Source organism: Emydura macquarii, unplaced genomic scaffold (assembly GCF_026122565.2).
Source record: "Emydura macquarii macquarii isolate MOO-44397 ecotype Brisbane River unplaced genomic scaffold, CSIRO-AGI_Emac_v2 contig_1876, whole genome shotgun sequence".
Taxonomy (NCBI): Eukaryota; Metazoa; Chordata; order Testudines; family Chelidae; genus Emydura; species Emydura macquarii.
Window position 1 is genome coordinate 3,569,544 of NW_027132013.1, and position 26,299 is coordinate 3,595,842.

Here is a 26,299-nt window from a genome sequence, read left to right on the forward strand (position 1 = left end):
GGAAACCAACAGATGGACACCTTTTATGAAGATAAATGTTAGGGAACTTCCTCTAAGGGAATTACTACTGTAAATAAATTATCTAATGTTCTTGGCTTAATACTGACATTCCTGTAATAGTAAAACTATACCCAAGTACATATTTGTCATACATTTTCATTATTTGCTGAAATCATAAGAGTAATTGTTGGTTATACTTTTCTTTTGTACAGTAAATTGTTTGAAATGAGATTTTGTATATAAATACTGTATTACTACTTAGATGACTATATAAAAATCTTTCACAGAAACCATTTTTTAAGAAAAGTAAATGCTTTAGTTTTTTTGTTGAACATTTATTCAGAATAAATTTAAATATGCAAGATTTTCTTCTGTGGGACAGATTCCATTCCCTGGTCATCGCCACACTCTGTGTGCAAACATATGAGTATTGTTGGACTTGAGAGACAAGGAAAATCAGTTGAATGAATGCGTTACAGCTTGCACAAGTGTAGTAATATTGTTTCATGTGTTACTCTTAGCACTGTGCTCTGTCTGTGTGGGCATTAGTGACGAGCTGAGAGAGCTTTCTGCCATTATACATGAACCAATCTGTTTACAGACACTATTGTAAGCAGTGCCAGCGCTAGGCATAAGCAGACTAAACAATTGCTTAGTGCCTTGAGCAGCTCCAAGGGCTCCCCTATTAATTATTAGCACGTGGGGGAGAGGGAGCAAAAATATTCCTGCTTAGGGCCCCCAATGGGCTAGCACTGGCACTGATTGTAAACCCCTCATGTGAGATGCTGACTGCCCTCATCTCCCATTGATTTCAGTCAGATCTGAAGCTGCTCAGCACCTATGAGTCTTCATTAGCATAGTTTAAATTGGACTCCTGACAATGATACGTGTTTGAATAGCAGGTAAAAATGTTATTCTATCAAAGGGTAAAGTAGTAACATTGGCTCATTCTCTCCAATCTCTCTTTGCTTAACCCACCTCTGAATGTGGAAGAGTGGAGAATATGGAAGGGCTAGATTGTGCAGATTATATTCTTATTACAGTTGTCAGATCTGTTCAGATAACATGGTTGGGTTTAGGAGTTTAATCTTCATGTCCTCCAGCCTTTTGACTGGAGTTTCCATTAGAGCAAAAAAGAGTTCTTTCACACCACTCCTTCCTTTCAACCTCAAAAATGCAATTTAACTAACATTGATTGGTGCAGCTAGAATTTAACTAGAAAGTAGCATGAAATGTTCTGAGATATTAGATACTGAAAACATTAGTCAGGCCGCTGAAGTCAAGGTGCAGTGTTTCATGTTATTGTGCTTGGGCCAGTGTATTATCCAAACAAAGGTAAGGCCTTAGTTTTGTACTAAAGAGGTCTTATCAATTAGGTTAAGAACAATCATTAACAATAAATAATCCATGTCAAACTCACCCCAGTTCATGTTATTCATGTATTCATGTTATTCAAGGTTGGCAAATTTTTTAAAAGCCAATAAGGTACTGATTAACTGGTGGATGGCTTGACTTGTCACTTCTGAAAGAGACTGATGACAAAGTAGGAGGTAGGTGTGCCATAGAGATGAGGGTTCAGTTAGTTATCTGATGCTAATGAAAGCTCTATTTATATTCCTGGTGCAAGTGGAGGCAAGTTTGTGATTTCACCCTTCAGATAGCATTTTGAGGAAGGATTATGGTCATAAAAGATTGACTTAATGCTCACTGGTGTTTCCATTTAGACAACCAGAGTGCTGGGAGTGAGGAAGAAATAATAGTACTAATGAATAGTTCCAGAGGAGTAGCCGTGTTAGTCTGTATACAGCAAAAACAACTAGAGTCCTGTAGTACCTTAAAGACTAACACATTTCTGCGGGTATAAGCTTTCATGGGCTGCAACTCTCTTCGTCAGATGCATGAAGTGGAAACCAGAGATAGGAGGTGTATATATATATACACCCAAGGGTGAGAAACATAACAATGGGGAGGGCAAGTGCTAACAAAGTCAATTCAGTTAGGGTAGATGAGGCCTATTCACAACCGTTGACTAGAAGGTGAGAATGTGTGAATAGTGACAATTACTTCTTGTAATGAGATAACCATTCCAAGTCCCTATTCAGACCCTCTCTGATTGTGTGAAGTTTACCTCCTATCTCTGGTTTCCACTTCATGCATCTGACAAAGTGGGTTGCAGCCCACGAAAGCTTATGCCCGCAGAAATTTGTTATTCTATAAGGTGCTACAGGACGCTCTTTGTTAGTACTAATGAATGTGATTCTCAGCTACAGTGTGGGCTAAAGGCTAGTGTGTGAGGACAGGTAGCACTTACATCTCCCTCAGCTGAGTACTGCATTATAACATGAAGGTACCTACACTCTGAATTCCTTTCAGTTAGAACTCTAGGAGTGCTTCCTGCGGAGAATGTTACAAGTTAGTGATCCAATAAATGCAAAACTAATTTTCTCCAAGGAGCAAAAAAATAATTTGAATGCAAAAATGTAACAACTAAATTTGTGAAATAGAAAAGTCAATGTCCACTGTGCACTTAGCAAATGAAGGCCTAAAGGAAGGAAAGATTAGATTTGAAAGTGTCTAGCTGGAAAATTTTAAAATATTGCTATAATACACTACTGTCTTTCGCTAACAAAAGTTGTGGGAAAGATACATAATTTCTGTTTGTATGTTTGAAGCGGAAATTATACACACCCTATTCTGTTGACATTACAAGACTAAACCTTCTGGATTTCCATGTCATTATGTTTTTAAGATACCACACTACAAATACTTTGCACATTTAAATAGCTTGAGGTTAGATAAGTCTAAAGTTAAGGCACAGATACGCTTTTATTTTTAACCCTTCAGTGATGTATGGTGCTGTATCTGCTAAAGATCTTTCTGATCTTTCTGTTGCCCAATATTTACAAATAATAAAACAATTTGCTTTTTCATCTTCTTGAGGGGTGTGGCAGCACTGACATTTTTTAGATTATTTGAAAGCATTTTACTTTTCCAGAAATAAAGAAATCTCCTTGTTTTTTATCCTCGTGTGTCGTAAAATTCACGATTATTCTACTTATCTTGCGCAATTATTTTCACATGTTACTATTTTTATGACTAAAGCACAATATGATATTTGTAATATAGTAATAAATTAGAGGAGTAATTTTTTTTCTTTTTAGCTAAACAGACACATTATACTTAGGGAAAGAGAGTAATTATTTAAATGGAGCATGGTTTTTTTAAAGACCTAAAGGACACCAAAAAAGTGTCTTTTTTAACTTTTTATTTCCTCTTTTAGGGCCTAATCCAAAGCTCTCTGAAGTCAAAGGAAGTCTTTCTTTGGCTTTCTTTGACTTCAGTATAAATCAAACAACTAAGAAAAGGGAAGTTGACAGTAATGGATACAAATCAGAAGCTAGGAATTGTAGAAAATTGATAAGGGAAGCAAAGACACAATGGTCAGAGACATTAAGGACTACAAGAAGCAGCTTTTTAAGTGTATTGGGAACTAAAAGAATCCTAACAATGATTAATAGATAGAAATTGTAGAATTGTACATAGTAATGCAGAAAAGGAAGAGGTGTTCAATAAATATTTCTGTTCCGTATTTGGAACACTATTTCATGTAGTCATATCATATGATGAGGATGAAACACTTTCCAATAGGAACTCAGAAGAATGTTAAACAGCTACTAACATTAGACATTTTTAAATCAGCAAGTCCAGATAACTTGTAGCTGAGAGCTTTAAAAGAGCTGGCCAGGGAGCTCATAGATAATTGATTTTCAGTAACTTTTGGAACACTGGGAAAGTTACAGTAGATGGGAAGAAAGCTAATGTGCCAATATTTTAAAAGGACAAACCAGACAACACAGGTAATTATGGGCCTATTTGCCTAATATTGATCCCAGGCAAAATAATGGAAACAGCTGATATGGGACTCAATTAATAAAGAATTAAAGGAGGTAATATAAGTAATGCCAATCAACATTGGCTTATGGAAATAGATCCTTTCAAACTAACAGTATTTTTATTGATGAAATTAGAAATTTGATAATGGTTATAGTTTTGATGTAATATACTTAGACTTCTGTAAGGCATTTGACTTGGTACTGCACAACATTTTGATAAAAAAAAATACTTCAGCAATACAAAATTAACATGGCATACATTAAATGGATTAAACACTGGTTAACTGATAGGTCTCAAAATGTAATGGTAAACAGGGAATCATTTTCAATCCGGTATGCTCCTCGTGGAGTCCCAGAGAGATCAGTTCTTGGCTCTATGCTATTTTAAGATTTTTATCAATGACCTGGAAGAAAACATCTGATAAAATTCTCAGCTGACCCAAAGATCTGGGGAGTGGTAAGTAATAATAAGCTGTGCTCAAGCAAACAATATGCATAATTAATATGGCCAGATGGAAAGTTATACATCTAGGAACAAAGAAGTTAGGCCTTACTTATAGGATGGGGAACTCTATCCTGGGAAGCAGTGACTCTGAAAAGACTTGGTGATCATGGTGGCTAATCAGCTGAACATGCGTTCCCAGTGCAAGGCTATGACCAAAAGAGATAATGTGATCCTTGGATGTTAAACAGAGCACTATTGTGTAGAAGTAGGGAGGATATTTTACCTGTGTATTTGGTACTGGTGTGACCAGTACTGACATATCATGTTAATTTCTGGTATCCACAATTCAATAAGGATGTTAATAAATTGGAGAGGTTTCAGAGAAGAGCCACAAGAACAATTAATGGGTTAGAAAACATGCCTTATAATAATGGACTCACGAAGCTCAATCCATTTAGCTTAACAAAGAGAAGGTTAAAGGATGATTTGCTCGCAGTCTGTATGTAGCTACATGGGGAACAAAAAAAACAGATAAACTCTTCAATCTAGCAGATGAAGGTGTAACATGACTCAATGGCTGGAAGTTGAAGTTAGACAAAATCCGAGTGAAATAGGGGGCAAATTTTTAATAGTGAGGGTCATTAACCAGAACAACAGTTGCGGATTCTCCATCACTGTCAATTTTAAAATCAAGATGGAATGGTTTTCTAAAAGATAAGCTCTAGTTCAAATGGCAATTAATCCAGGGAAGTTCTGTGGCCCCTTATACAAGAGGTCAGTCTAGATCAGTGGTTCCCCAACCTGTGGCCTGGGGCCAAAAGTGGCCCGCAGGGTCTTTCAAAGAGGCCCGCCGCTGCCCTCTCGCTAGCTACAGAAGAGAGCCGCTGCCTAAGGACCCAAACGGAGCATGTTGCCACAGGGCTACAAGACTGGTACAGGCTCCTTGTTGCATCCAAGGAGACGGGAGATCAGCGCTCCCTTCCCCCTGGCTGTAGCAGGGAGTATGGAAAAGTGCTCCACCTGGGTCCATCAATACATTTTTTTATGAGTTGACAGACTGGTGGCCCTTCAGGGTTGTAAAAATGTTATTTGTGGCCCTTGAGCCAAAAAAGGTTGGGAACCACTGGTCTATATGATCAAAGTGGCCCCTTCAGACTTATTATCTATGAATTTAGGTATCTTTGCATCAGGGCCTTAGCACACTTTTAATTAACTGGCTGATTAAGCTTGCAATTGAAATCTGTTTCCTCTATGTAGTAATAATTCTAAGACATACTATAGGTGACTTTTATGGCCTAGCATATCAGATACAGCTACAATTACAATAGGCGCTAGTTGCAGCTGAGATGGGGAAGTAGTAAATGAGTTGTTTCTGACTGCCTGATCCAAGACCCAGTTCTAGATTAGTTCAGTTCACAGCATAGCTAAGAGGTGCCTCAGGGAATCCTCAGGTAGCCCAGCTAAACTGTCTTTCTGACTGCTTTGCATGAAAAAAGCAGAGGCTGAGTATCTGGCCCTTCATCTTCAAAGCACCATTCAAACAAATAACAAACTCCATATGGTACTGTGAACCATATGAAAATCTGAGCAGCTCATACTCTTTAATGTACACCATGAGGTAAAGAAGTATTATTATTCCCAGTTTACTGATGAAGAACAGAGGTACTAGGGCTATATCTACACTACAAAGATAAGTCGATCTATGTTAGCTCGACATTCAGCCACTACATTAATTACTGTGCTGGCTGATGTCCACCCTACCCTCCTGGGTCGGTGGTGCACATCCTCCTCAGAAGCACTTCCACCAACCTAACGGGCAGTGTGGGGAGCTGAACCAGTTTCTCAGCTCTGCTGGCAGCTCCCTGACAGGAACCCAGCTGCTACACAGGCTCCTGGGCTCCTGGCGGACTACTCCTCACCCCCATCAGTTCCCCATTCCCCACTGGGAGTGGGGAAAGCCACTTGGGGCTTCTTGCCTCCCTATCCGCCACCAGGAGCAGGGGAGATGTTGCCAAGTTTTCTAGAGGAGTGGGGGGTCTCTAGCTGTCTGACTTTTTTGTCAGTTTGGAGCCGTGAAATTGACAAGAGTGACAGCCAACAGCCAATATAAGGAACTCAGCGTCTACACAGACAATGTGTCACCCTAACAACACTGACATAAGCCCTATGCCTCCCATTGAGCTGCTTTTATTATGTCAGCATATCAAGACAGTTACATGGGTGGGAGGAGCATTTCAGAATGTACCCCTCCACTCTTTTGTCAGCTGACTTTTGTCAACAAAACTGTGTAGTGTTGACAAGACTTACGTGATTTGCCCAAGGTTGCACAGGGAGTCTGTGTAGGAACAGAAAGGGATCCAGGCTCATGCCCTAACCCCAGGATCATGTCATAATATAGGAAGCAATTACTCCCATGAGAAAGTATTACTATTCTCATTTTAAAGATAAGGAAACTGAGTCACTGAGACACGACTTAGCCAAAGCCACAGCGCAGATTAGAACACAGAACTTGCTGCAAGTCCAACACCTTTCTACACCACATGTGCTCATGTGTTTTATTGTATGGTTGCTTATGAGTCCTGAGATAATGCCTCTGATGTGTCTAATTTAGAAAAATAATCACTTACGCTTTTGTTGTTGTTGTTGTGGAGGGAGGAGAGGGGATGGTAAATAAAACTACTTGAAAGATTTTTGCAGAGACCTGAAGGAAAAAAATATGTTACATTTAGGATTAACCACTCTAAAGAAGCCCTTTAACTAAATACATTTAAAAGGGGGAGGAGGGGTTAAAGTCTGTAAACAAGGAACTAAAAATGTCATCTTTTTTTATTACTTACACATAACATTTCTTAATAACTTTAAGAGAACTGCTCTGTGTTATTTCTCCTTTTGTGGATTTGGTGCTACAGAGTGAATGAAAGGATACTCAATTCAAAGACATTTCCTACCCACAGATAGGGCAGGATATAGTGCTGCTCATGCTTACCGTATCCTCCTGTGAAAAGCTAACAGTGGATATAGGAGCTATAAGTAATGCAAGTGAACAGGAAGAGTGTGTTGCTAGATGCCCAAGTTGTCCTATACACGTACTGAATATTTTTGGCTCCAATATACCTGTATACATGTAAACAAAGTAAAGGTATTTGCTGTAAATCTCTGTGGAGCTTCCAAAACTGTTAAAATCTTGAATTATGTAAAGTGAAAGGCTGTGTTTGCCATGATGTGTTGCTATGGTGAAATGTAGCATTTGTAGGCAAGAACTCCTTTTTTTGCCATGAAAGCAAAACCTGGGCCCAAAGAAATTACCAGAGGAAAATAAATCTCGGGCAAGAGAGTGATCTCACCACCACTGTGAGATTCCTGCTTTGTCCATTCAGTAATATTACTTCCCCGTGGAGTTATGGCCTAAAATAGGGATGCCATTAGCCTCAAACTTTCAAACAAAGGCTAAAGGCAAGATGTTGTTCAACCCTTTCTCAAGCAGACTACTCACTGAAAGGATGCAGTGATACAAACCAGCTCACTAGTAACTCTAAGAGATGGCTTCTAAGAATGACTCCAAAGAGCTCTCCGGAGAAGGTTGTTCTTTTTCTCAGGATTAAAGCAGTGACACACCATTCCTCTCTGCCTCAGGTATAGATTACCTCAATTACTTCATTCTCAATGGTGATTATGCTCCTGCTCAAGATTCAGACTTCTATTCTATTCATAGTGTAATCAAAGCAAGGGACTACTCTACATTTAAAAACACTATAGATGTCCAATTCCAATGATCAAGCTAGCCTAAATGCCCAAGAATGATATTGTTCCCAAGGGAAGTCTAAAATTTTAGTCACATAAAATACTAATCTAGAGAAAAGAAAGTAGCAGTGGGAATGACTCCAAAGTCTTTCTTTGTTATTGAGCACTTGGCAGCCGAGTGAATATAAATTTAAAAGGGTGGGGAAGAATATAAATGATATGAAATTAGATGCCTGTGCAGAACAAACTGGCATGCACTACCTTATTCTGGTGATCAGGAACAGAGAAATAGGAGTTTACATGTCAGTGATGGTGCCCTGTCTTCTCCATAAGATCAGAGAGCAGAAGTAATAAAGGTGGACCCAAACTGCAAAGTTCAGAGCAAGAACTTCTAAGTTCCAGTATGATCAGATACAGGATTTGGTTTGGACCATTATAGGGAAAAACCACAAATTTCAGATCTGAGTCAAATTTCTTCCAAAGCCACAGATGTTTGGTTCTGAACTTTTAGTTCAGGTGCATCGCTAAATAGAGGGATGTAGCTCTGCAGGCAACAAAATGTCCTCTCTGCTGCTGTTTGGTTTTTGCCAAGAGTAAGAAATAATAGTCATTCACTATTAAGTGACTGAACAGAGATGGAAGGAAAGGCCCCTCTGCTCTTAAAGGTCTTCCCTCAAAGTTGCATGAAAATGGCAAAAAGAGAGAGAGTGAGAGAGAGAGAGTGAATATGTGATCTCAGATTGCAAGCCACTTTGTGGTGATTGTGTGCACTTTGTATCTGATTAAGATGCTGTATAATTATCACAAGAAAAGTATGCAGTGTGTGAACTATGTTGCGGTACAATTAGGCAGACTGGAGGTGTGTTTTATTTGTTATTGTTTTAAAGTATAAAAAATGTATATAATTTGTATATATAAAAATGGTATATATTTGATTGCATCCACCTCCCACACCTTTCATGTGTCCCTTGTCTGCCTAGATTATAAGCCTTTGGGTGCAAGCAACTTGTCATTTGTATATGTTTGTATACGCATTTGAATTCAACACTGCACCATGAACCCATCGTGTATTAAAGGGTTTCTTTAAAGAATAGAAAAATAAAATATTTCAGAGATAGTCTTTACTTTTAATGCCAAGGGTGGGGTTCTGTGACAGTGGGTTTGCTTTCTTATTCACTATTTCTGAATTCCTATGAGTAACCAGTCCAGTCATATCCTGTGTCATTTATTGGCAACGTTGAATTATCCAGATTGTGAAAGGAAATGACTACTGAAGAACACTGTTTGAGCAGGCAGGGCACCTCCCTTTCTAATCATATTTCAAAAAAATATGCACCTTCCAACTGCATTAAGGGTGAGGTGATGACTCACACAGAGAGGGGAAGGACTTGTAGTGAGAGAAATAAAAAGCACTTAGTTACACCTCTAATCAGTGATTATATTTAGAATAAACAATCCCAAGTGTCTGAACAGGCACTTGTGCTTTAAAAAATAAACACACCTTAATTTGTGGTATTAAATTATGTGTCACTGTTTATACTCAGTCCTGTGAACACAATAGGTCTGATTCTGTTCGCATGTACATCACTATCAATCAAGAGTAACTCTTCTGAATTCAGTGGAATTTTTATACTACTGGTGTAAAACTAGTGTGAGAGCTCCCATTCAGTATTACTTCCCATTTTCTTAATGTGAAGCCAACCTCATTCATTCTCTTTGTTGGTTTTAGTAACTGATGGGGGCAGTAGGGGAGTGCGGTGGGTGGACAAGGTTTTATTTTTTGGTTCATGAATGGGTTGGTAAATGGCTGCAGAAGCAGAATATTTGAGTGTTGACAGGAAAAAGTGTATGTTACTCAACAGCATCCCCTTCAGCCAAATAAAGGAATAACATTGAAAAGCTCCAGAGGAAACCTTGTTCAATTGGAACTGCTCGTGGCTGCAATATTCACACAGGGAAAATGTTGTCCTTACTTTTGCAGCCACAGAGGCTTCTTTAGCAAAAGGGCTGCTGCTTTTCTGTTGAGCAGGGGTGGAGCAGGAATCCAAAGGCTGAGATCAGTGAGACTACTCACATGCTAGGGCACATGCACAAAATTTTCCCCAGAGTGTGGTCTACACTGGTGCACAAATTGACCCACTCCCTGTAAAGTAATTCACGGTGATGCACTTTAAAAAAAAAATCTCTTTTTTTTATAACTATAAGTTTGTATTTCCAACATAGGAAGAGACAGGAAACTAACACACACACACACAAATGATTCAGCTATGTTAAGTATTTCCCTTCTCCTGTTTTTATTGGGTTGGGAACTGGAAGGAAGATGGCAGGTAAGTAAGAGAATAAATGTATACAATACTTAGCCACTAAGTGATAGCATGGTAGGTTTGGGGACTGGCAGTCAAGACTCCTGGAGTATATTGCCAGCTCTGACGCCGATTTACTAGGTGACTCTGGACAAGTCATTTAGTCTCTCTGTTCCTCAGTTTCCCCATGTATGAAACTGATGTCTTGTGGCTTAATTAAAAAGTGTGGTTTTAGAGCATAGTTTCTCAACCTGTGGTACGGTTACCCTGAGGGTATGCAAGACAGGCAGGGGGTACATGGTGAAAAACCCAGTGAAGGGAGGCGAGTGGCAGCTGCCGACTTCTGGGGAAGCCAGGTGGCAGTTGCCTGCTTCCTGCCTGGTCCCAATTCCCAGCTGGAAGGCAGGCAGCAGCCGCTGGCTTCTGGGGGAGGTGGGCAGCAGCCGCTGGCTTCCCGCCCGGTACCACCTCCGAGCTGGGAGGTAGACGGCAGCTGCCCCACTCCTGGGAAGCCGGGTGGCAGCTGCCCCAGTTTTGGGAAGCTGGGCAGCAGCAACCCGCATCCCGCCTAGTCCCAGCTCCCAGGTGGGAGCCCAGCAGCAGCCTCCTGCGCCCTGCGAGCTGGGTTCACAGCTGGGTGGCTGCCACCCGTGCCCCGGCTCTGAGCTGAGAGACAGCCTCCCATGCTCTGGCTTGAAGATGGACAGCAGCTGTCTGCCACCTGCCCACATCCCCAGGTCCCAGCCTGTGCGGAAGCCTTCTCCGCCCCAGCTCGGAGCAGGTGGCAGTCACCAACTTCCCGGGTTGGCAGCCAGGTGGCAGCTGCCTGCAACTTGCCCAGGTGGCAGCTCCACTCCCTGGCTCAAAGGCCGGTGCCCAGAAAGCCAGGCGGAGAGCCCAGCAGTTTGCCCAGTCCTGGAGCCGGGCTCTACCAGCAGGCTTACTTGTCAATTTCACTGCTCTAGCTCTAGCTAGTGAAATTGACAACTATGACAGCCCCAGATTTTACCAGTATAAAAATCTTAAAAGAGGCCCACACAGTGTGATTTGCCCCAGGCCCGCAGGGATGGCCCTGGGGAGCACTGTTATTCACTCTGGTGGGCCTTTAATGCCTGCTCATACCTCACAAGTTCCCACCTGTGTGAGGAGAACATCATGTGACCCCACCATCAGGTCACAGTGACTGGCTGGTGTTGACCTTTGCTCCTATATGGAGGAAGGGGAGAAGGAAAGAGATGAAAAACAGCAGGCGGTTTGTGATCTGCCACAGCCACACAGCATTGCAGAACTCAGAACTCTCCTGCTTTATGAGAAATACAGTCATCCAGCGGTAAAGGGGGAAAAGATTGTATTTCTCAAAGTGGAAAATAGAGTGTTGGGATACTCATTAAAATTTTAATAAGTTAGGGGGTACTTGCTACTTAAAAGGTTGAGAAACACTGTTTTAGAGGACTGCAATGTAATGTTAATCTAATGTTTGGATGTATCATAATAGTTACATGTATAATGGCTGTTAATAAATACGTTGTATGATAATCATTAATGATATTAAATATTTAAGGAAAAAATCAAATATAAGAGGTTTTAAGCTAGGGAAAAACAAATAGGAGTTTAAAATTTACCTTTCCCCTGAAGTGAATTTAAATAATGCTACCCTTCTCCTGCCAATAGTAACACAACATAAATGTATCAACAGTTGGTTGGATTAACGCTCCCCTTATTTCAATATTAAGTTCAGCAGCTAACTTATTTTTTGTTGTTCTTTTTACTTGGCCAGATCTTTTAACTGTTTGCAAGATATTTTGCTGAAGTTCAGTTCCTTGGCTGTAGTTGTGGGGGGTTTTCCAACAGGGTGCTATTTCAGAAGTCCACTTTAAATTTTCTCTCTTTTAAGTCAAAATATTTTTACATTTCTGATTCTTTTACCCTGGACGAGTCCCTCTTAGGATCCTGAAGAACTTTACAAATAATACATAAACAGCTTCCTTATCCAAATGCAACCACCTGTGTCATGGAGGGCAGCCACCAAATGGCACACAGCACACTTGTAGAAAAGAGTAAATTTTGGCCAAAGACACAAAGGCAAACCACTTCATTAATGAAAAGTACCAAGGGACCTTTAACGTCCATGCAGAGCACTCATGATCTCACATATAAAAGACCCTCAAGATGAAAGTAGCACAAGAAGCTGGATAGATAGCAAAAACAACGAGAGTCAGCTTAGCTATCTTAGAATTACAAGAGATGCTATTATTCAGCTAAATTACTTTCTTTGTCCTGGTTTCTTTTTTTTCCCTCTGAATTGTTACTTTCTCCTTAACTAAAATATTCTTCAGTATTTCTTTCTGAGATGCCCCCTAAGTTCTTTAAAAGAAAATGATACTAGAAACCCATTTTGTTGAAAGTCAGGTAGATAACATCTCCATCATTCATATCTATGTTAGTCTATTTAAAAAGAAGACATCAACCATCAGTTCCAGGTACTAATTATCTCTCTTGCTAAGCAATTGACAATTGTTGGCTTCAATTACGTTTTCCCTTTTTTGTCTGGCCAGAGAAGTAAGTCTGCTTTCTTCCATAGCCTCATTCTGGCTGGAGTGTGTGTTGGGAAATCCATTCAGTTCTGTAGGAAGAGGATGCCAGCAAAACGATTTGTCACACCATGCTGGGAATGCAATGAATTTCAATATCACATCATTTTGGATTCCACCCCCGCTCCCCCCTTCTTCTTATTTGCTAAGATTAAAACCAAGTGGTCCTTGTTGATTTAACCACTCTTATGGCAGTCAGCCCAGCCAGTCCCATAAAAACCTATTTATCCACCTATAAAGCAACTGCAGCAGGGAGGCAAGTTTTCTCAAGTCCCATCCAGTCTGAATGTAGTTTCTGCCTCTGAAGCTGCCTGTTGGCTTTCTCCTCACCCTGCAGCTGCGGCCCCAATTTTGATCCAGATACTCAGGTCACATATGTGTTAGCAGCCATTTAAAAGACATGTTTCTGAGATCTCCACTAATCTGAACAATCCCAGTCATGGGGCCAATATAGATCCTTTGACCAACATGTCCTCTTCCCTTGGCGATCCAGGTAAATGAGGGAGCAGGGCACCCTGCTAAAATATCAAATTGATTTAGAATTTCACCACATCAAAGGCAAGCAAAATAAATATGAACTGAAAGGCTTGTAACTCAGAAACAAAGCAAGAGATGAAATGTATACAGCGCTTCTGCAATAATATAAACACCTAATACTCTGTACCCATGGCTCCCAGTCTAGTCACGGGAAGGGAGGGCAATCAATATTAGATGAGAAAGAGTGGTCTGGTAAAGCTGTCAGATTCCTTATGTTTCAAGCCTACCACAGCGTGTCTTCGAGGAGAGGGGTGGCAGACATTATTTAGATGAGGCTGTTTGGCCAGTTGATAAAGACGCATTGACCTCAGACCCAGAGGAGGCTGCTTAAGAGTAACAGAGAAAACACTGTAATCACAACTGGATGCAGCGGCTTCGATATGATGACAATGAGCCCTGGTATCTACATTAGATTAGAGCAGGTAGACCTTAGCTCCTACTGCAAGCATTGTGTGATCCCAGCTATTAGAATACAGAAAGAATAAACAGGGGACCAGACTGTAAGGTTTCCCAGAATGAGAAAAACTCAGCCAGATGCGCCAAGGCTGGGCTACAAAAAGCACCTTCCAAAAGTGTAATACAAACCCACGTAACAAATTGCTCAAATTTCAAGCACAGTACTATATACTTTATTTAAATCTCATTAGCGTACAATGCACACAACTTGGTATGCTGCTTTTAAAGCAACTGTTAACAAATGATGTACTTCTCAATAGACATCTAAACTGTACCATTTACACCACAGTTACACACACAAAGTAACTGCAGCCAACTCATAGAGCAGAGAGCAAAATCCTTTACAGAATAAATTTTGCAGTCTTTAAATTTGTAGTGGAGGCCTAGATACCTTGGAAATTGACACCTTATAGCAGTCTAGATAGTTGGCGCTCTTACTAATACTGCTACGGAAACTGAACAGAAGATCTATTTAATGTTCTATAAAGCTTTGAGCTCCCTCTGTCTGATTTTGTAAGATATTGCCCATGAAATCTAGACACCATTTGATTATGTGGCATGATCACTCACACAGCTAACTAGCTGGGAAACTGCCATTGAAAGTTGAACTGTTCAAATAAATAGTTCTGTTAAACTTCATTCTGCACATTGAAAAGGTTACCATTTGTTGCCCACTGGTAGACATCAACTTCACTCAGCCTTGTGAATTGCCTTTAGAGGCAGTAGACTAAAGGACAGCAAGCTCCTTCATTTTCCAGCTGTGCATGTGTCAGACTAGACTTAACAGATCAAATTCAGGCCTGGTAAAAGTGGTAAAAAAAACTGGTAAACTCCACTGTGCCAAATTTCAAAGGTGAGTCTAAAGGAATTAAAGTGTTGATTTATATCTTTGAGCCCCTCAATGTGCAATGATGCCAATTTAGACTCCCTTACACACACACTTACATAGTGAACTGCAATTGCACCACTTCACCTATCAGCTCTGAATTTGGCCCTGAATTTATGGGTGTCTAATCCAGTTTAAATTATTTTAATTTACCGGCTGAGGGCGCTACCAAAAAGGTGTAAATTATGGTAATTCAGAGTTCCTTAACATAGACTCAGCTGTGAACTTGGCCCACTGACAACACCAAGCCTGACTTGAGCTCCGCGTATTTTGTTTTTTTCACTGGTGCAGTGTTTGATAGAGTCATATTAGATTCATATTTTATTGCAGAATAAAAATGTACACTGAGATGCCTCATTCTGTACAATCAGAAACTTTATATTGTTTGTTATTGGGTCTTATGCCTGATAACTTCTTACATTCTGAACCTGTGTGTTTCAAATTGCTGTGTTGTGAATGGATCTTTCCTGTTTGACCTCAGTACACCATCCCACAGTGTCTCTGGTGTCTCATGCCTTTATTTAAAGGAATCATCAGGACATGAGAAAGAAAATACTTAGACCTACTCTGTCCCTTAGAAAACAGATAGGGAAACAGCCAGGAGTGAATCCCATCATGCACATCCTCAGTGTTGATAATTCTCTCCAGGTATTAGCATATCCTCTCCATATCACCCTGTAGCTGGTAATTCTCCTCTTCCCACACCTATGTGACTCCCAAAGGATAAGCCCTTTAAGCAGGTCTGATATTCCATCCAGTGAAGGGCAGTGGTGCCGCATACACATTAGCCAGCTTATAACACCTGCCTGATAGGAAATGCAATCACTTCCCCTACATCAGGAGAACAAAGAAGAAGAGAGGAGGTTAGTGAAGGCACCAATAGTAATCCTGATTTTTGTGATTAGTTGAAAGTAGAGTCAAAGGTTTCACTTGTAAGCGTGGGGAGGAAATGATTTAATGGGAATATTTGTTTGGAGATGGTTTGTTCTTCTGGGATTTTTTTTTTTTTTTTTTTTAAACTCTTTTAACCAGAAAGTTAAGTTATAGAAAATGGCTTTTGTTCTCCCTAAAACTGGAGCATGAGGATAAAGATGTGGGAGCCACAGACAATAATATTTGAGGCAGGGACTGTGCCTGCTGTGTATGTACAGTGCCTAGCAAATTGAAGGCTGTGCTAGAAATAATTAATAATGTGTGTGAATTGGGGAAGAAAATGAGAGAGACCTCTCCGTCCCCCCCACCCACACCAGAGTACACAGGAGAACTTCAGGTTGGTTTACAAAGTTATGAGAGAAGTCCAGCGGTAGGTCCTTGTAAAGCCCACAACTGCAAGCTCCCCCAGGGCTTAGAGAGTTAGAAATGTCTGGGCTAAACCTAGCTTTCATTTTTAAGAAAAGCTCCCCGCCTTTCTCTGTATAAAAATAAGCTCGAAAATATTAATTGTTGCTGGGTTTGAAAATTTGTCTGATTTTTCTTAACAATTGTGGGTTATTTGTAATTCCAGGCTTCACCTCTGAGGTCAGTGAAATTCATGATAATAGGCTCCCTCAGCTTTTAGAAGAATCTGATATCAATTCATTGGTGTGGATGGCATTTCACTCAGACAGCTGCTCCTGTTCCTGCCGATGGCCTGCAGCTGGGCTGACTCCTCCATTGAGCAGCCATTTTGACTTCTGGCCACAAGGGAAGCAGCGTAATAACATGAGGGGGCAATAGGAGTCTTTTATTCCTTGTCCCCAAGATCGTCCCTATGTTCTGATCCTGGCTATGACACTGGGTCCCTTTGTCAACTCATTTCACCACTCCACTACAGTGATTCATTCCCTTCTTGTAAAAAGAAGAGAAGTAGGCCTTTCAGATTTATGGCTGATTGATAAATTAATGATTGTAAAGGACTATGTAAATGCTAAACTTGGCCAGCATCCAGAAAATCCTCCTGCAAATGGGGGCCCTAGTTATCCCTAGGTCCTGGCTTATTTAGCCACTTACCATTTGCAAATGTTTTCAAAGTGTGGGAAACTATGCACAGCTAATCATCCAAGCAGGTGGACCTGCTTTTTTTCTTGCAGCAGGAGGCAGATGCTGCCCTGAAAGATGGCACCAAAAACACACACTTTGTATAATATAATATAAAATTCCTCGGTTAATTATGCATACCTCACTCTGAGGATAGTTCTCAACTGAGATTTAAGATGCCCTCATTTTATTCTGAACTTGGTCACCTACTCTTCTGTGCCATCAATACTCTAAACCCTAACTCTGCAGGACGCTATATGGAATAGGCACAGTATACTTAGCAGCAGGCACCCTGATTCACTCCATAATTGCCTCATCCTAATTTATCTCTGTGTAGGCACTCTGTACTTCAGGGGCCTTGGAACTTAATTGGGAGTTTTATAGTTGGGAAGATGCTGGGAGACTACAACTCCCATGATGCCTTGGGGAAAAAGGAGAGAGGCTCTTCTTCCCCTTCCAGGGAATCAGAGAAAAGCATGTGGGGGACTCCATTTTGGTGCTGGGGTGGAGCACAGCTGAGGCTGGGATCCCCAAGCTGCTGCTGAGAGTCTGCTGGAGTTTTGATCAAGCAGGGAGCTTCGGAGGTTGGTGGCATTGCCCAAGCCAGGGCAGGGACTGAGCCTGGAGTTGCCTGAGGTGGGCCTGCAGTGAAGGTGGTCTGAGTGTTCTCCCTCTGTTGTTTGGGGGCAGGGCATATAAAGGAAGGGGAACAGCAGAGAGACTTTGACTGGGCCTGAGAAGAGGCAGAGAGAGAGAGTGAGTGTCCCATCAAGCAGGGTCAGGACTGCAGACATTTGGTTGGGCCAACTCCAGATCTCCAGCTTGATAACTGGGCTGAACTGGTACACTGAACCAACAGAGTGCTGCCTCCTTCTTCAGATCTTCAAGCGCGCCCACGCAAGCAAGGGGTTAGAGCGCTGAACTCTAGGGGAGTGTACACTCTGGAAGTGAGGTAAATAGCGGCAGTGTAGATGCCAATTAGACAAGTTTCATTTGTTACTGTAGACTATTTTTATTAATTGGTTTATTCAGCTGTCCCTGTGGATTTAAAATAATAGGGATGTTTAATTTCAGTCTCTTATGCCATTTTTCTTTAATTTGTTAAGTAAAGGTGTGTTAACTCTAATTAATTTAAATGTATTGGATGTTTAGTTTGCATAATTGCAATTGTTGAGTTAGAGCTATGTCTCGGATTATTATAATCCTTAGACTAGATTTAGTCCTGGAAGCTCCCAAGGCCTGCTATTGAGCGTGTGTAGGGGCCAGCCAGGTGGAGGCACCGCCAATTTTAAATTCCTTTAGAAGTAATGGGACTGCAGTAGAGGGGTGGATAGAGGATTCCCACCTATCCTACATCATCACTAGGATACTCAGGATCTCCTTTGCTGTTAGCAACGTCAGGCACACCGGTGAGTGTTGCCTGCTCCCAAGTAACCCAGAAAAAAAAGGGGGTTACATCTGCCTCCCACAACATTGAAAAATGAAAGTACACTTCCAGCGGTCTGGTTTAAACATGATATCATAGTTCAATCTCAGTTTAGATGCCCAGAACTGAACAAAGAGTTAAAATAGGCTTGTGAGTCTCTTATGATTAGGGCTTAGTATTGGAATAGTAAAAAGAATAGGCTAAGTTAATTCTTGGTGTAAGTCTGCTGACTTAAAGGGAGTTACGCCAGGCATAAATCTGTCCCCCTTTTTTAGTGTGAAATAAACCTTTATGCAGCTACCATAGTAATTCAGATTAAAACTTCTGAATACTTTCAGAATACTGTCTTCCGTGTTTTGTATTTTTTAACATCAGTTTTTACACTTAATGAGTTATAATACTTAAGGGGAAGGATTTAATTTAAATATATACACAATCCTTAACTGCGATGTTTTACTTAACATTCAGTTGATTTGCTTTGCTTTTTCATAATAACTTAGGACCATTTTGGATGGCTCTTCTGTGGATCTTTAGACTACATATTTTGATGTATTTATTCAGTAGTATGTGTGTACATAGCACTAGTATTCAGGGGGTGTGTGTGTATAAGGTAGGATAGATAGCTGTATGGTATTGCCATCTACTGTTCACTGGAAAATAGAGCACTCCCTGAGGCTGAAATGTTTGCATCACTCATTCATGTGATTTCCGGTGACAGGCAGCCTGTGTAAAGGGAAAGCAAGCTTGCCTTCCGCACAGTGAAGTTTTTCTTCACCGCAGCTAGGCTTTCAGTGCAACAGATTAAACCAGGAAGTAAGTAGCAACTCCCGTGAAATTAAACATGTCTTTCCAAGAGAAAGTGTAGTGAAGTTTGTTCCAAACTTTGGAAAGTGTAAGATTTTATCAATAATAAGGATTGTGAAAGTGAAAGTAAGAAATGTTTGTAGAGAAATAGCTAATGTTTAATTGCCTTCCAGGTGTGTAATCATGCCAAAGAACTATACTTTCATTTTTAATAACTTGTATATTTAATAAAAGGCTTTTCCTGGGAATGTAGAAAGCAGACAATTTGTGAGACTTCCTGTATGTTTTCTTATACAAAAAAATTTTTTTTTTCTTGATATTCTTTCACAGAGCTTACCAAAATGGACTCATTTTTGTCTCTGCTGCATTCATTTTCCATGAGCTTATCTGACAGTGAGCTCTCTGCCCTTAAATTTCTGTGCCGGGAGAAAATTGGCAAAAGGAAGCTTGAGTCTGTAAAAAGTGGCAATGATCTCTTCACCATCCTCCTGGAACAGCGGGAGATTGCAAGAGAGAAGTTAGATTTTCTCCAGTGCATGATCGAAACCATTAAAAGAGAAGATCTGAAAATGCAGCTAGAGGAGTTCATCGACGGTGGACAAGGTGAAGTTGTCGACCAATTAGATGTGAAAGAAAAACGTAGGTGGACACATCTTCTTATTTTTATTTCACAAACTAACACCTTGGCAAACACTGATAAATGTTTTGGGTATTTTTTAGTAAGCTAGATGTGGACATCTTTAAAACTAACCCGCAAACACTGTTGGAGAGGAGTTCTGCCTTACTCTTTTTAAAAAAAAAAAAAAAAAAAAGGTGAATAATGTTTCAAATAGCTGGAAATAGTTTTGTTGTGAAATTCACCCCTTTGCAAAAGACCAGTATACGTACTATGCACTATTTGAGTCTTACTCATTGTTAGCAAGGACCCCAAATCTAGCACTATGGCTCTAGACTGTCCCATGGAGTTCCACAACTACCTTCTTCCTGCACTGGCCACACATATACACAGGAGAGTGAGGGAGTGCACGCCGCAACCAGCTTTTCAGAAGGAGTAGGAGCAGCTCCCCTGGCACTCATGGAGAAGTGTTGTCACTGTGTGACACAAGGCCTGTGAAAACTACATCAGGTATGAGGTGTTCCTACACAGCTCAGCACATCCAGTGGCTTTGCAACTACAGTGTGGTCCTTACTATGTACATGGACAAATCTATACAGTAAAAATGAATAGAGAAATGCACTTGTTAAATGTCTCTTTTGTAAATCATTCACTTGGCATAAACTGGATTTTGTCATTTTGTTTACTTTTCAGGTCAGCAGACTCTAGCTTTTGAAGTTATATGTGAAAACGTTGGGAAAAACTGGAAAGTGCTAGTTCGAAAATTAGGAATTTCTGATACAAAAATTGATAGAATTCTAACAGCCAATCCCTATAACCTGCAAGAACAATTGATGCAGTCACTTCGAGAGTGGCAGAAATTGAAGGGAAAGGAAGCGAAGGTTGCTGACTTACTAAAAGCCCTTCGGGATTGTAGAATGAACCTGGTAGCAGACAAACTCGAAGACAAACTTTCACAACTGGAGAATTGAAACAATGAAATCAATACAGATATATATATATATAAATGCAACATTACAACTGAAAAAGCTTAAATGAAAAGGAAGGGAAAGCAGTTGAATTATTAGAACAAGAGTCAGGATACTGACAGTTCTATTCGTTACCTCGCCATTGACTTAAGAGCTTACATTCATGTTTAGAAACACAGACCAAGATTTTCAAAAAACACTTATGATTTTGGGTGCCTTAATTTTCAGTCTGAGACAATTTAAAGGGTTTTTATATTTCAGAAAACATGAGTGCCTGCCCAGTAAAAATTCTTATCTTTTCTCAAGTTAGGCAGCCAGATTCATTAGTATTTTATGAAATGTCTGGCCTTAGCCTCTGATTTGTAGATACTTAAAGCTTGGTGACCAGAGTCATATTTAGGCACTTGAGTGTGAAATGCTCTTTGCCTCCCACATCTGCAAAATAGGAATACTACTAGTTATCTGTGGTACCTATCTTGAAGGAGTGTTGTGGAGCTTATTCAAAAAAAGCTTATAAAGAGTTTTGTGCTCCTTGGATGAAGTGCTTCCTACGTACAAAATATTATTTTTAAATCTGCAAAAATCAAGAAATTCAAAGTTGCAATTCCTTCAGCAGCCATAACTCAGCTCACTATCCAGACATGGCATTTTGCATGACTGCAGCTGCTTTTAAATTTTTGCCTTGAAATTTGTACTCAGTATGATTGCCGTGGGAACCATATTTAAAATTTCCTGACATCTATGCATTTCCAAATTTGAGGTGGCTGAATAATTTTGTTTATAAGAAAAAACACCAAAACAGATACTAGCCACATGCTGCAAGATCATGAGAGATAAGGAATATGTTCCGAGTGGTCCTTCATGCCCTCTTTTTCCATGCAAGGATGTTAAGCACCATATAGAATTAGGCCCTAATATTGCAGTGCAAGGGTCCGAGCCATTCTGATGGCCTTTTTTCAGCTCAAAAGTGCCTATTTTCAGAACAAATTACCTGAGACAAAGTCCCTTCCCCGCCATAAAGAAAGGGCTGCTATCCCAACACTGTAAAATAAATAAAAGACCTTATGTAGTTGTGTAAAGGGCCCTCCATGTTCCTCCTGGAATGCAAAAGATTCCTTCCCATTGTTACCGTCCTTCTGAGAACTCTGCTCAAACCCACCACCACAGAGAATCTGAGAGCCCACCCTGTGAGTAGAACCCAAAGCACTGACCCCATTCTGATGGTCCACAGTTTTCAATGATGAAAGTACAATTCAGTTGTCTATGCTCTTAATAATATTGCATGTTACGATAAAGAGATACACAATGAATAAACAAAAGCTTTTTCTTATGGAGAAATGAAGTTACTGAAGGAAATATAATCCCATCACCTACAGTTTATCCACTTTACTATGCGGATGAGAATCGGTTCTCCTTCGTCACATGGTGCTGTAATTGAGCGTGGCTCCTGGTCCAATACTCCTTCAATCAGCTTTCTCCAGTTTTCTCTCACCTCAGCTCCTTAACACCACTCTCTTTGAGGAAGCCAGAAACAGCCCACAGTCAAAAAGCATGGCTGGGCAAGCCAGTTTAAGGTCATGTGGGGCCTCCTGCAAACTTCAAATTTGGCCCTTACCCCACGATTGTGAAAACTGCACCTACTTTAAAACCTGCTTTCATGCCTTCCATGTCTCCTACGTCTAGCGCCAGCACCGTGCATGAATTCCTCTGAAATCAATATTGATGTAACTTTGACTAGCACAGCTGCTGGCCTCAGAAACATCCTACCAAGAACAGAATGTAAAATTCATACCTGAAGCGAGATGCTTCACTATGCTCCTGAACCTTTCTCATTTTGTTCTGTGTAGCTGACACAGTACTGCTGTTTGTCAGCTCCTCACCACAGGGCAGCATCACTGCACTCAGCACAGTATGAAATTGACAAGAAGCCTGAAATTCAGTAGGAATGATCGCACACAGAAGCCACGCAAAACTGTCATGAGTGTCCCCAAATTTTCAATTCAGCTGACGTCTGAGCTTCAGAAATTGATAAGTTAACACTTGATTACAATTAATAGAAACTTTGATGTAATGTGTACCCAGTACCTTCATGCTGAACAATGAAAGATTGGTACAAAGATATTTATGATCATAATAAGCCAGAGACCAATGTTTTCAACTGTCTACATAGAAAGGAATAAAGGGTGAGGCAGTAGCTTCCACGTCTGCCTTTATGCATGTACAGTTTTAAGTAATTGAACTATAATAGAACAATAGCTTGTTCTGCCTGTATGTCACACAGACTTCAAAAGAGTTTAGTTCTTAAGAACTAATGAATAAGTAAACACAAATTTTGAATTCAGTGCTGAATAAAATGCTAATCTGGAGCAGAATGACTAATTCAACAAATTTTATTATGTTAAAATATCTATGGATTCTTTCATTCTTCCTGCTGTAAAGATAACACTATCTCTTATAAAATTTTCTGCCTACCATTCTCTATATTCAGGGGGGTTTTAGTAACATTGGCTGGGTGAGCTGTTATGTTTACAGACAATGCAAATGTACTTTTGTAATGAAATAGCAAGCCTGCTCTGCAACAACTCACAGTTCAATGTCCCAAGTATTTTGTCCTCGTTACTTTTCCCCCCTTATTCCCAGTATTTAACATAACAGATGGACTTTTGGTTCACAGAAGATATACGTATATGTGACACAAAGATTACAAGTATGGTACTTAATTACATGTAATTAGAATATCTTGTTTTGAAAATAATTGGAATAGTTTTCACCTGTGGTAGAATAACTACAAGAGATAGCAACACCTGACCCATACTATGTTAAAAACCAAATCTGCTCAAGAAGTGGAACATAATATAAAATTTGTTAATGCTGTGGCATAAGGAAGCAAGGGGGAGTGGTAGGATGCACCAAATAGATCATGTTTGAATTTCTGCATGTAAGGTTGAAATTGTAATGTAAGATTTTATACCAGGGAATTTTTTATGCACATATATATACAATTCACAAAATGTTATTTCCTAAAACAACTTCCTTCTTCTTTTCCTTTATGCTACTTTTCTTTTTGAGGGTCACAGCAGCAGTATGGAGAGTAGGGAGGACCAGATCGCCCTTTCTTCTGCAACAGGGTCCTCCTGGGGGATTCCTAGGCTAGCCAGGAGATATAATCTCTCCAGTGTGTCCTGGGTCAGCCTCAGGGCCTCCTGCCAGTGGGACGTACCTGGTATAGTTCCAAAGGATGCCTACTTGGGTGCATCCTTATCAGGTGCCCAGACTACCTCAGCTGACTTCTCTTGAGCTGGAGGAGAAGTGGCTCTACTCCAAGGCTCTCCTGAACAGCCAAGCCTCCCATCCTATCTCGGAGAATCGGCCCAGTCACCCTGCGGAGAAACCTCATTTCTGCTGCTTGTACCTGTGATCTCGTCCTTTTGGTCATTACCCAAAGTTCATGACTCATTAGTGAGGATGGGAACATAGATTGACCTGTAAACTGAGAGCTTAGTCTGAAAACTCAGCTCCTGCTTCACCACCACAAATCAGTACAGCACCTGCATCCCTGCTGCACCAATCCACTGGTCAATCTCCCGCTTACCATCACTTGTGAACAAGACCCCTAGATACTTAAACTCTTCTACTAAAGGCAGCTGCTTCCCCTTCACCGGGAGAGAACAATTCACTTTCTTCTGGGAAAGAACTATGACCTCTGATTTGGAGGTCCTGGTTCTCATCCCAGACACTTCACACATGGCAGCGAAGCATTCAAGTGCGTGACAGAGATCACAGTCTGAAGAAGCAAATAACTTTCCTTTTGTGAAAAAATGAAGTTGGTATCTATGTTGATAGAGGAGGAAAAATTAAAAATGTGCAGTTCTCTATTATATAGTTCCCTATTTTGACATATGTATCAGAAAAGGAAAAATAGGGGAGCCTTCATTCAGAGTTTAATTTTTCTTGAGTTTCCAGTATAGAAAAATTGTGATTAAAAATCTAAAATTCAACTTATAGTCACATAAACTGTGAGGGAATCTGTGTCTGATTAATAAAGGGAATGGAAGACCTCTCTTCTGTTCCTAACTACCAATAAGCCTCTTCTAAGCATGGGAAAGAAAAAATCTCTTGGCCTCTATGTGCCCCGATTTCCCCAAATATAAAATGGGGGTAAAAATTGTTCATTATCATTATCAGGAGCTCTGAGAGCACTGGGCAAAGTTTTGTCATTAACACTCCCTCACCCACTCATAGATTGTGTACAGCAGAAGTTTAAATGAAAGACATGCAAAGCTAATCTCTAATTTAAATTCTCTACATTATGTGACTAATAAATGAAGTAATACCATTCAAAGAGAGAGCATGAAGTCATATCCTTAAAATAATAAATATCAAGAAAACTAAAAAATGTTAGAAATATTTCACCATTCTGTATTTACTTTTTGCATTTCACTTTGTGTACAATAAAAATAGACTAGTCAGTTTCAGATATATTTTAACATACTATATTGCTACACAGTTTTGCTTCCTGGTCCTCATGTGCAGTGATGCAGGTTACAAAAAATGTAGGAGAATGCTTAAAGCCAAACAAAAATCTGTTTTCAATTATACTTCTTAAATTGAATTAAAACATTTACATTGATACTAAATCTTGTTTTTAAAAAGTAGCAATATTAAAATCTACATTGGGGCATAGGTTACTAGTGTTCCTTTTCATAAGATCAAACAATATATAAGATTTACTACTGTCCCCCTTGGAATTTCTTGTAATTACTACTGGGGCATAATTGCCACAGTATGGAGAAGTGAATGTATCCCATCATTCTGCAGCAGGCTAGTGTAATCTGAGAAAGGTTCTGCCTTCTCTGGAGAGCCTGAAACCAAATCCCTGCACAAAGTGTTGTATGGGCAAGAGATGTAATGTACTAGAGTTCCCTAATATTGTCTTTCGTTTTTGATCTCCACATGCAATGTTGCCTAAAGACTCAGGAGTCTTATTTGGCAGGAGAGAAGGCACAGCACTGTTTTTTTGTTTTGTTTTTTTTTAAAACCATGAACACATGGCTCAGTCTGAGTCTGTTCAGCCTTCTGGAAATATCTTGGCATACTCAGAGATTAAACAACACATTAGCATTAGGGTGACCAGATAGCAAGTGTGAAAAATCTGGACAGCAATTGGGTGGTACTAGGCGCCTATATAAGAAAAAAGCCCTGAATATCAGGACTATCCCTATAAAATTGGGACATCTGGCTACCCTAATTAGCATAGCCAATCCAGTACTAACATTACATCATACCATTTGAAAATATAGATAATTTATACACTGCATGTATTCCTGTAATATGAGTGCCTTGTCATGCTCATTCTACCAACTTCATATCTTATCTTTCCATTACCCTGTGAGAGCCAAGTACTTCATGAAAGTTACTAAAGCCTTACTGACTTGACCCCATGGTCTGCTTTTGAGCTGTTTAAAAAAAAAAATCAAAATGAGCTACTAGTGCGAAGGTGGTGCTGGACATCTCTCCCATCTCTGATCTCAGACAGCGTACTTCTGGAGGGCTCTTTCGTCAGGTCACTGGAGAGGGGAGATAGTGGGGCTGTCATCTTTCCTGACTCCCACCTCCC

The 26,299-nt window shown here is 40.2% G+C and overlaps 1 protein-coding gene across 3 annotated transcripts; it reads left to right on the top strand.

Annotated features, from left to right (window-relative positions):
* Positions 1–15,695: 15,695 nt before the first annotated feature.
* On the top strand, positions 15,696–22,422 carry FADD (Fas associated via death domain). 3 transcript variants are annotated; one of them, XM_067558227.1, is made up of 3 exons: positions 15,696–15,715; positions 19,429–19,737; positions 20,408–22,422. In XM_067558227.1, exons 2-3 carry the CDS (start codon positions 19,440–19,442, stop codon positions 20,683–20,685), a joined length of 576 nt encoding a protein of 191 aa, XP_067414328.1. In that variant the 5' UTR covers positions 15,696–15,715; positions 19,429–19,439; the 3' UTR covers positions 20,686–22,422. The 3 variants fall into 3 exon arrangements, with proteins under 3 accessions (XP_067414328.1, XP_067414329.1, XP_067414326.1); XM_067558228.1 differs by lacking the exon at positions 15,696–15,715 and adding an exon at positions 18,793–18,843; XM_067558225.1 differs by lacking the exon at positions 15,696–15,715 and adding an exon at positions 19,033–19,107.
* The last annotated feature ends 3,877 nt before the right edge of the window (positions 22,423–26,299 follow it).

Coding starts and splice junctions, on each gene's coding strand:
- FADD (XM_067558227.1), top strand. CDS start 19,440: ATGGACTCATTTTTGTCTCTGCTGCATTCATTTTCCATGAGCTTATCT. Junction 19,738..20,407: donor ATTAGATGTGAAAGAAAAAC/GTAGGTGGACAC, acceptor TTTACTTTTCAG/GTCAGCAGACTCTAGCTTTT.